At 41.1% G+C, this 11,763-nt stretch overlaps 1 protein-coding gene and 1 non-coding gene across 2 annotated transcripts; one reads left to right on the top strand and one right to left on the bottom strand.

Moving 5' to 3' along the window:
* Positions 1 to 2,769: 2,769 nt before the first annotated feature.
* Positions 2,770 to 3,309, bottom strand: LOC120277644 (30 kDa salivary gland allergen Aed a 3-like). Its single transcript, XM_039284501.1, has one exon. It carries the CDS (start codon positions 3,307 to 3,309, stop codon positions 2,770 to 2,772), a length of 540 nt encoding a protein of 179 aa, XP_039140435.1.
* An 8,037-nt stretch (positions 3,310 to 11,346) lies between these two features.
* On the top strand, positions 11,347 to 11,453 carry LOC120278244. Its single transcript, XR_005541586.1, has one exon. It is a non-coding gene; the product is annotated as a small nucleolar RNA R71 (small nucleolar RNA).
* Positions 11,454 to 11,763: the final 310 nt, after the last annotated feature.

Genomic DNA, 11,763 nt, shown 5'->3' with positions numbered 1-11,763 from the left:
TGAAGTTCGTAACGCCTGACCCATACAAAACGCTTTGCCCAATTAAGTCTGACGCTGATTTTCAACGTATGTGTAATATATACCATAGTTTCAACAAATTTGGCATAGACATCATCATCGAGTATGTGAGTGTTTCTGCAGATGGAAACTCGACCTCCTTAATTCCATTGTAATACTACAATCACTGATTTTGCTGGTTACTTATCGTTTATGCGTTCCTTTGTTAATATATCATGTGTATTAATATATCTTACCATATTAAAAATATTTCTTGTGTATAATACCAGATTTTTGTATCCTATTCTGATTTCCCGTGTATAACATGCGTTTCCTATATATGTTTCCTATATATAATATTTGTTTCCTGTGTATAATCTATGTTTCTTATGTATTATTTTTTATTGTGTGTATTTTTTTAATGCAAAGAGTCATTGCAGAAAGCATCAACCCCAATGGCGATAGTTTTCTCTCCCAACATAATTCTTCTGGGGCACTCAGTATTGCGGGGTCTACCGATACATATGATGGTTCCACTTTACAAGTAGGGAAATGGTTTGAAAATGCAGACCACTTTAAAGATTACCTACGAAGCATAGTTATAAGGAAAAATTTTGACTTTACATTTATTAAAAATGACAAACTTCGGGTGATTGTAAAGTGTGCTACTCAGGAATGCCAATGGTGAGTGCATGCATTTAAAGAGGGAATTCATGACGCGTTCCGGCTGAAGATAATGCAAGAAACTCACATTTGTGGTGGAGAAATTGGTACGACAACACATCCAAAAGCAAGCAAGAAGTAGGTTTCCGAACATGTTGTGCAAAAATTAAAAGAAACACCATTATACAGAGCTGTTGACATACAGAAAGATATATTGCTTGACCACGGTGTTCATCTTCCATACAAGCGCTCTTGGATGGGGAAGGAGGTCACGAGGTCAGTGATCCATGGTAGCGAGGTTAGTTGCTATGATTTGTTTCTATGGTACACAAATAAAGTATCCGAGACAAATCCTGGTAGCATTTTAACCATTGAAAATAACGGCGAGCGGTTTAAGCATGCTTTTTTTTTTCATTCGGGGCTTGTTTATTAGGGGTTCAAGCATGGATGCAGGCCATTACTTTTTATTGATGGAACCCATTTGCTAGCCAAGTATGGTGGGATTCTGCTAGGGATTACAGCGAAAGATGGCAATGATGGTCTATTCCATGTCGTATTTGCTATCGTCGACAACAAAACTGATGAGAACTGGACTAGGTTTCTTACTACTCTTGGGGAGGTCTTATACGGTCAAGATACCTATGATAAAATTATAACATTTATATTAGATCGATCTAAGGGCTTGGTCAATGCCATCACGCGAGTCTTTCCCTCATCACCACATGGTTATTACCTATGACATTTGGAGGCGAACTTCATGAAGACCAACTCTAGCCTCGATAAAGCTTTGCGAATGAAATACTGGGCAGTAATCATGAAAATTGAGTACGCATACACTTCAAAAGAGTTTGATGATGCAGTTCGTAAACTTGCATGTCTATCATCCGATGCACACGCTTGGTTGATGAATAAGTCTGATGTTGATCATTGGTTAAAGTTTTTATTTAAAGGAATGTAATGGTGTGAGATGTATTCCAACGTGGCAGAATCCTTCAATGCTTGGATTAAAAAGTCATGACATCTACCAGTAACAAGCATGGTTGACTCTATCAGGTTAGTCACCTACCGGATATTGTTATGTGTTTCCGTGTAATATATGAGCGTTTATGTGTACTATACAGGTATCCTGTGTATAATATAACTTAACAATGTATATATTTAGTTTTCTGTGTATAATATTAATTTTAATGTGTATAAATAAACATTTCTGTGTAAATAAATAGATTTCTTGTGTATCTATGGTTTTGTAGGTTTAAACTTATGAATATGTTAGCCGAAAGACGTGTACAATCCAACATCTGGGATACACACCTTTGTCCTGAAATAAGGAAAAAGGTTGAGCAAATCATTGATGAAAGTCATTTCCTTAGAGTTGGTAGTTCTACTGAAGACATGTACGAAGTCATTAACAATAACAACAACGCAATCAGCCTCCAGTCTCATCACCGTTCATGTAGAAGGTGGGATGTATATGGCCTACTATGCAAGCATGCATGTATAGCGATTATGCAAACAGACACGAATGCCCATTCTTATGTTGATGATTATTTCACATTGGAATGGTATCGTCGAGCGTATGCGAATCCAATATCCCTTGTTCCTGATAGTGACAAACCATCTGACGACAACCGTCGACTACGACTTCAACCACCAATACCAAAGAAACGGTGAGGATGTCCTAGAAGGAAGAGAATAGAGTCACAAGCCTTCGATGTACATGAATTACATTATAACCGGTGCCACGAAGCTAGGCATAACTGGGGATCATGTAATGCAGTCATAGCGGACTGACCACGGTAAACCTAACGATAGCGTATGACATTTGATATTGCTTTCGCATGTTTGGAAACATGACTTTTTTTATATTTTTCTTTACTTGTGGTATTTCTCACATTTGTGTGTGTGTAAAAACTTATTTTCTGTGTATATTTTAAATTTGTTGTGTTTAAAATACATTTTCCTGTGTATACTTTCACTTTACAGTGTATGAGATATGTTTTGTTGTGTAGTACATCCAGAATCTATGGCTATTTCGCAGGTGTTATATGTGATTGTATAACAACATTTTCAATTACATGGTTATTTCTTGGTTCTCATTTTCTTACTGCCTCACTTCATCGGGGTAGCATCTTCAGCAGTGGATTCATTCTTATCGTCCTTGTCCGCGACAGTGTTCTTCTCTTTGTTGGCATGTTTCTTGTCATTGTCAATGTCCTTCTCACCTTCATCATTCTCCTCCATGGCGGCCTCCTTCGAATTCTCGGCATCCTTTTTGTCGTAGGCGTCCTTGTCACCTTTGTTGTCTTTCTCTCCGGCGGTGTCCTTCTTAGCTTCTGTGTCCTTGTCACCTTTGTCGTTCTTCTCCCCGGCGGCGTCATTCCCACCTTCTACGTCCTTCCCATCTTCACTGTTCTTCTCCATGGCGGCCTTCATTGCACCTTCTATGTCCTTCTCACCTTGGCTGTCCTTCTCCCCGGCGGCCTCCTTCTCACCTTCTATATCCTTCTCATCTTGGTTGTCCTTCTTCCTGGCGGCCTCCTTCTCACCTTCTATGTCCATGTCATTTTGGCTGTCCTTCTCCCTGGCGGTCTGCTTTTCACCTTCGGCGTCATTCTTCATACTAGTGCTTGGTATAATTTTCTTCCTCATGACGTCGAGAAATATACGGGTGACATATAAGAGATAGAGGATTTGGATGTATGATTGTGATATGGATAATTCTTTACCATTCAAAAGCCGCTCCATATATCGCATGCAAAACACCGGGAAATCAACGGTGTCGGGTGCCTGCTGGGGACAATCTCATACATAATCAAGTGTGAGGTCTCAAAATGGATTACTTTTGGTGTTGACCTCGATGCATAGTTCAAAAAGATCCCGCTGAATAGTTTAATGGAACCTGTTAGTCACTAAATAGAAGAGCATAGGAAAGCATATCATAGTTCTATAAGATATTTTCATCAGTTACAATGTCCACGGCGTCAGAATCATAAATACTGGAGCTAAGTGAGGAGTAGTGCATGTACTTCTGCTTCTGAATGTCCAAAACGAGTAGATGGTAATAACCATGAAGTAGTGACAACACCCTTTGCGTGTGACCCGCAAGTACACCGGTTTGTCGAAGTAATAATACCCTAGTGAGTGGGTAGTGGAATCCATAGGGAATAGTGATTAGAAACACTAGAATTGCTACTTAACTAAGATGATGATGATTTGAAGGTGATGTGATTAATATCAATGCAAACAGAAGTAAAGAAAACAAGAAAGGGAGACACAATAAATTGAGAGGAAAGACAATCGATAGAAAGTGGGGTACCCGGACATTGCTCCCCCTAGGACTATTACTTCAAGTGCAAGACCAACTATTATGCCTCCTAACTAATGCTTAATGAGTCATGGAAATCCTAAAATACATGTTCCCAAACCTAAGATCAACCATGACTAACCTTACACAATACCCCGGTGGAGAAATCGCTCAATCTTGACACTTCACACTGTGCAAAGTTGCTTAAAGTTCAAGGGATTCCAAGTGATAAACCCTATTCCCTAATATAGATATAACCCTTTGGTCAAGGCAAAAGACCCCTAGTCACAACTAAGCCAAAGCACTAAGGATTACTTCAACGTTTCACTCTGTTGCTTGTGCAACTAAGTCCTAACCGAAGTTTCTCTCTTAGCATTTCACTCTATTTTGATCACAAAGAACCCTTGGAACGCGAAGGTTGGATAAATCACACCGGAGAGGAAAGGGGGCATTCCGCTACCTCTCGACTCACCCTCACAACCCTCTCCAATCTAGCATTGTCTAACCCTCATAGTCTGTCACTCATCCACAAAGATTACCAAGATGGATTCTTAAACCTAGTGTCACTCTAAGGGGAAATCAACTCAACAAGCATTCAAGATTGGAACTCAATTAAAGACATCAATTAAAGAAAGCATAATAAAAGGTCAATGAAACAATAGCATCCTAGGGTTTACAAGTCCAAGTACCCACTAGGGGTTTGACTCTCCATAGAGCAAGATATAATTCATAATGAAATTGAAAGTAAAAACATGCAATCCATATTAAAACCCCATTGGTATTCATGTCGATGGTCTTGTGGAGAAGCTGCGTCTTCTTCAAGGGTCCCTTTGTCAAGCCTAGGGCACACCTCGCAGGATTGATGCCGACGAAAGCTCCCCCCAATAACTCTCCTCCAAAAGAACGAGGTGCTGAAGGTCGTCAAACCTCTCCAAAATCCTTACCGAAGCCTCTCTAAACCCTAGCCGCGAACGCCTCCAAAGGTGAGGAAAAGATGGAAAGAAGAATCCCCAAATCAGTACAAGTCGCGGTTTTATAAAGGGCTGGAATCAGGAATCAACACGGGCGTGTGGAAATTCCACACGCCTGGGTGAATTTGCATAATTTTATTTTTTAGCGGTCTATAAACAGTAATTGCTATAGTAAATTGCCAAAAACACTCCCGAATTCACACTTTTCATCGAGGCAACATAAACGGGCACACGTCTATGTCGTAGATGGCGTCACTTCTTTGATAAGGGATAACATTGATGAAGATCTTACTAGCATTGTACAAGTCAAAATACTTGAATGTGACTGCCTTTATGCCCTCCAAACCATGTAATTGCTTGAACGCATGGAGGTTGGCACACATTCACGTATTTTCGAGCACAACTTGTGTCTTCATGTTTGTTCATTCCAAGATTTCATCAATAAAGTGCAACCACAATCTACTTTGGCTTTCTTCCTGTATATTTGGCGCCACAACCCTACATGCATAAAAGTAACACAAATACACATATATTAGAGCTAAAATCTAATAAAAGTAATGCGCATTGTAAGAAAAGAATACTTCGTATTACTAATACACTAGAACTTATCAAATCACACCACACTTAAGCTTTTTCTTGTCCTCAAACAAAAATAAAACATTGAAGCATAGAAGAAGGAAATATTGAAAGTGCTTGGCCTTAGGTTCACCAAAGCATGCAAGGAGAGCATTCTACAAGGGAACTTTCAACACTAAATGCGAAAAATCAATGCTCTAGCTAAAAACTCGAATAAAAATGGACAACAAACCGGAAATCATGTAAGTGTGTGTAAACTCACTCAAGTCAACCCAAAGTATACTCCTCAAAGTTCCAAGTATAAAGGACTTATTTATCTATAAAACAACATAAAACAAAGAGATGGTAGTAGCTTCACACATCCTCTAAGGTAGCTCTTTCCAAAGCGGCCGCTAAGGTGGCTTTCACACTTTTGAGGTGGTAGCTTTTTCTACCGGGGTAGTAGCTTTCACTCATCCCATAAGATAGCTCTTTCTCTCATTAGGGCATAACTAGTATCTGACTTATGAGAGTAGCTTCATACTTCATAGATGGTAGCTCTTTCTATCCCCAATGCACAATCACAACAAGTGTAAATTTTTTCTTTTCTTTTTCTTTTTTTAGCAAAAATTAACACAAGAAACAAAACTAATTAGTCCCTTAAACATCAAACTTGAGTTTCCAAAAGAGTTTAATGAGTGAATAGTGCAACAAGTGTCAATCGGGCAAAAATTCCTAAAAATTCAAGTAAAATCTAGAGTATGAAAACATTCAATGTTAAAAGTTATCCTAAACTTAAGAGTACAACCATTGCAACTAAGGTAAATCACCATTGGCTATGTGAGTATGTATTTTCAGTCAAAACTTGTGTAATGAGTATGTGTAATGTGAACTCCCCAACGCTTAAGATGTACATTTCCCTCAATGTACGCATGCAAGCACAATAAAAATTATATGTGAAAGTGGGCAATTAAAACAATACTCCCCTGAACTCCTAATGGTACGTTTGATGGAGCTAAATCCTTGAGAGTTGAATTCCAATGGGTTGTGGAGCACACACGGCCATGTGTAAAACACATTAACAGTGTCCATAACTATTTCTCAAATCCTATACTCAGAAGACCATCTGCACGTATACACAAGGGGATTCAGTGAAGCTCAACAAAAACAAAATAAAAATCCAGTATATAAAGATAAACCAATGAAATACAACTCGAGACAATGAAAATAAATGATAAACTCAGAATGAAGATCATTTCTGAGAAGTACAAGTCCAAAATGAAATACGGAAATACAATACAAAAATAAGAACAAAGAAGAGTAAAGACGCATCAAGCGTCGGTGTCGCACTTGGGCTCCTCTACTGCTGCTGCTGGTGACGATGTTGTAACTGGTGGATCGTCTGGTGCTGAAGATGAAGGAGTGCGGGGTCTCATCACAAAGGGAGATGTCGCTTCTAGCTCTAGAATCTGCAGTAGGATGTCAAGACGCCCCAAAACCTTTATGTGGCCCTAACCTCTACCATCTCAGTCCGTAACATCCCTACTGCACTCTTGAGCCTCTCAAAACGATCATAGGCTCGAGATGGAGAAAACATACGTATTGGAGGTGGCTCCTGTGCTGCAGGTGGTGCCTCGGTCTCCGTTTGCTCTGGCTGTGGCTCTAGCACAGGCTGAGAACCCTCAGCAGCGTCACCCTCAATCTCGGCCTGTATTTGTGTACTAACCCCATCAGTCTCATCATATCCAGGCCTAGAGGGGAGGGAATGATCGCCTTCTCGGCCCTACGGATAGCGTCCAACAGACCCATACCTATGACGAGTCTGGTAATGTATGGGCTTGAGAATAATACACCTACTTTCACATACTGGCCCTAGTATCTCAAATACTCTACTACAATGTGTCCCAAATGTAGTGGCTCGCTCTATACCATAGAATATAACTAAAGTAACTCCTGCCGGCTCATAACTCCGGTACTGTCACCGCGTCTGCTCACCGATCTGCTCAGGACAGCGTAGATGTATCTATAGCTCGGTCGGGAAAGGCAAGTGGCCTTCAACACTCTTGGCTCATAATGACCGTGGCCACATAAAGCCCTATATGCTCTCTGGGGAGTCAGGCTGCCAGGATAATCGGTATGTAATCAACCATACTCTTGTGTATCTGTGTAAGCCTCATCATACAAGCCCAAACTAACTAAAAACTGTGTGATGCTCATACTGTAATGATGTCCAAATACTCTGAACTATATAACATTGACACTATCAAATCTAGAAAACGATCGGTCAAACTCGAAGGATGAGAGCACTTTTAGTGTCAATGTGTGGATAGCTAGCTCTCGAATCGATAATAACCTCCTCCAACTTCCCACGGCCAACAGCTCCTCAATCTCATTGGCTATCTTATCGCCTCGCTGAACCTCTCAGCGCACTCAAATCTAAGAACTGAGATTGTCCAAACTTGAGTCTCGATAACCGCTCAAATTGAGCCTGGTGCTTGGTAATCAAGAACTCTATATGCTCAAGCTCAGGTGAGGTCTCCTTGGGATGTTTGCCAGCCGCTTTCTTTGATCTAGGTGCCATATCTGCAAGAATCTAGAAAGAAATCGATCAAGTTTACTCAAAGCAACAATACTGCAAAAACCCACACGGCCATGTGGAAATTCCACACGCCCGTGTGGATCCACGGGGCGTAAAAGCTGTACAGCTACTATACAAAAATCCATGAAAAATACACCGAATTTGTTTATAAATTCATTCTAAACATGCAATAACCACTTTAGCATAGAAACGAAACACATTCACAAAATTTAATCCAATAAAATCAAGTAATGGCAAGGAAAAGAGAGAATAAGGGTTTACCGACAAAATAGAGAATAAAAACTTGAAATCGGCCGGAAAACTCGAGTAAAATCCCTCTAAAACAATGGTGCAAAGTCGGGAGAGTGCAAAGATGCGTTCTTAAAGTGTCTGGGAGTGAGAAAATGAAGAAACACAAAAATATTTTAAAGAAAACCCGCGCCTTTTGGTGTTCTGTACCTCCACACGGGCGTGTGGAAATTACCCACGCCTGTGTGACTCCGCAAGGGAGCTTCACAGGGGCAGACACACACCCCTGTGTGCTCTCAAGATGACATCCTTCTACTCTGAACGCATCCACCTGGGCGTGTGGAAGTTTTGTAGCCCGTGTGCCTAACCCATAGGGACACCCACACGCCCCTATGGCTTCTCTGTCCATCCGAGAAATTTAATTAAGTGTTCTACATGCCCCTATGGATCTTCACAGGGGTAATCACAGGGGCATCCACACACACCCCTGTGTCTTCTCAGGATGGAAGAGACCTCTCTAAAGGAATTTACATGCCTGTGTACCATCCATGGGATCATCCACAGGGGCTAACACACGCCCCTGTGTCTTCTCTGGATGGAGCTCTAAGGCTCTGCAAAGAAATGCACACCCGTGTGGAAATCCCACACGGGCGTGTGACCATCACAAGGTTGCTGGCAGGGGCATTCACATGCCCTTGTGTCCTCTCAGAATGAGCTCTGAACGGAGACACATGTCCGTGTAGAAATTCCACACGGTCGTGTGCCTTCTCTAAATGACTTAGAAAAGTCTGCATGCTCTGCAGAAAATTCCTGAACATGTATATATACTTAGAACTTGTCTCTACAATGCAAAATTAACCAAAGAATCATGAAAACAAGCTCAATCGACCAAAATACTTCACCACACGCAATTATGCACACAAAAACACCAATAATCCACAAGAAAATCACAACAATAGCATGTAGAAGATCAAGACACCAACACTCAAAGCCTTATTCATGTAAGTACTAAAATAGAGCTTAAACAAAACAGTAAAATACTTGGGTTGCCTCCCAAAAAACTCTTGTTTAACGTCACTTAGCTTAACGTACCTGACCTCACCTCACGGGGGCTCATAGATGAATGTTTGCCTCTTAACCATGACTTGGAAGCACAATAAGCATAATATTTTGAGGGTAGAGGAGGAGTTATTGGGCATGTTACCACATGAGGGTTCGTTAACCTTACTCCATTCTTGGACATCCCCATTAGCCTTGGGGCATTTTTGTGGTGTCTCCTTGCTCGCTTCATCTCTGGACCATCTTCTTTATGATCCCTGGAGTAGGTTGTTCCTTGTCCTATAGACCAAGCATCAAGACTTCTTCATTCTCCACTCCTTGGTCTAGCACCCCTTCATATGGGGTCCGAATTCATCATTTCCTACACATATTCATCAACTAGCTAATCAGTAGTGTCAAGAAAGTAAAGAGTATCATCAAAGTCGAGAGAATGTCTCATGGCTTTAGCGAGGCGGTATATAAGCTTGTCATCACCAACCCTTAGTGTCAACTCCCCATCATCCATGTTGATAAGTGCCTTGGAGGTGAGCAAAAATAGCCTCCTAAGTATCAAAGAAATATCTACATCCTTGTCAACATCCAACACAACATAGTCTACAGGAAATATGTACTTGTCAAACTTGACAAGAACATCTTTAATGATGCCCCTTAGATGCCTAACCGTTTGATCCGCCAATTGAAATGTCATCTGAGTGGGCCTAGGCTGTCCCAAGCCTAGCTTCTGAAAGAATGAGTATGGCATGAAGTTGATATTAGCCCCTAAATCCGCCAAAGCCATCTCTTCACCCATATTACTAATGTTGCAAGGGATGATGAAGCTTCAGGGGTCTTTCTTCTTGTTCGGCATATTCTTTTGCAACATCACCAAACAAGAGGCATCTAAGATCATCAATGCACTCTCCTCCAACTTCCTCTTGTTGGTTAAAAGATCCTTCAAAAACTTTGCATATCGAGACATTTGAGACAACACCTCCATAAAAGGAATGTTGATATGCAATTGCTTGAATAGACCCAAGAACTTCTTGTAATGCTCATCATTTTGGTCATTTTTCAATTTTGAAGGATAAGGGATTCTTGGCTTGTAAGGTCGGGGTGCCACCTCCTTTTCCTTGTTGGCTCTCTCCTCAACCTCCATGACCTCGGGTGCTTCAATATTGGTCTTCTCACTTGGAAGCTTACCCTCAACCTCATGATCACTTCTCAAAATGATCGCGTTCACATGTTCTCTTGGGTTAGTTTCTGTGTTGCTTTGCAAACTTCCTTAGGGTCTCTCCAAAAGTGACTTCGTAATTTGGCCCAATTGATTTTATAGATCATGCAATGACGCGGTGTGTTTGCAAAATATAGCTTCGACCGACTGAAACCTTATATCCGATGATTGGACAAATCTTGTCAAGGCTTTCTCTATATCGGTAATCTGAGTTTCCAAGCCTGAAACTTAGTTCTCCATGTTCGGGGCTTGTTGCTATTATTGGAAACCCGGTAATGCTGTGTCTTTTTGTTGCCCTTGGTTATTCTAGGAAAAGTTCAGGTGGTTCCTCCAACCTGGATTGTAAGTGTTGCCAAATGGATTCCCTTGGCCCCTCGTTCCATTACCTACAAAGTCAACTTGTTCCAATGAGGATGTACCACCAATAGCTATCAGGCAATCGAATGGGGCATGGCCTCCTCCACATCCATTATAACTCGTTACGACCGCCAATCTAGGAGAAGTTAGAGTGTCTAACTTCTTTCTCAATGACTCCACTTGGGTAGCCAACAATGTAACCGCATCAATCTAATGGAGACCGGCCACTTTCTTCTTCCTTCTTGCATTCCACTGGTAGCTATTCAAACCCATTTCTTTAATCAATTGCCGGGCTTCTCCGGGAGTCTTACTACCTAAGGTACCTCTTGCTGCTAAATCAAGTAACTGTCTTGTGCTAGGGTTCAACCCATTGTAAAAAGTTTGAATAATCATCCACTCGGGAAACCCATGTTGAGGACATTTCCACAGGAGCTCCTTGAACCTTTCCCATATATCAAATAAAGACTCCAATTCCATTTGCATGAAGGAGGATATTTTATTCCTAAGCTTTGTAGATTTTTTGAGAGAGAAATATCAGGCAAGAAAAGCTCTAGGGTAATGAATGTAGCTATTGCTTCGCTCTCCCCTTCAAGGAAAATGGGAAGGCCCTCAACTTGATAGCATCATCCGTAACACCATTGATCTTGAGCATATCGTACACTTCCAAGAAGTTCTCTATATGACTGTTTGGATCCTCATCGGCCAAACTATTAAACTATGCTGACTGCTGTAGCATGTGGATGAATGCTAGCTTTAGCTCAAAATTCTGAGATGTAATCGATGGCCGCACAATACTAGACTGTGTACCCAAAATTGAGGG

This window comes from Dioscorea cayenensis, chromosome 15, assembly GCF_009730915.1.
Source record: "Dioscorea cayenensis subsp. rotundata cultivar TDr96_F1 chromosome 15, TDr96_F1_v2_PseudoChromosome.rev07_lg8_w22 25.fasta, whole genome shotgun sequence".
Classification (NCBI taxonomy): domain Eukaryota; kingdom Viridiplantae; phylum Streptophyta; class Magnoliopsida; order Dioscoreales; family Dioscoreaceae; genus Dioscorea; species Dioscorea cayenensis.
Note: the sequence above shows the minus strand (reverse complement) of the source record. Positions and strands in the feature narration are given on the sequence as shown.

Coding starts and splice junctions, on each gene's coding strand:
- LOC120277644 (XM_039284501.1), bottom strand. CDS start 3,309: ATGAGGAAGAAAATTATACCAAGCACTAGTATGAAGAATGACGCCGAA.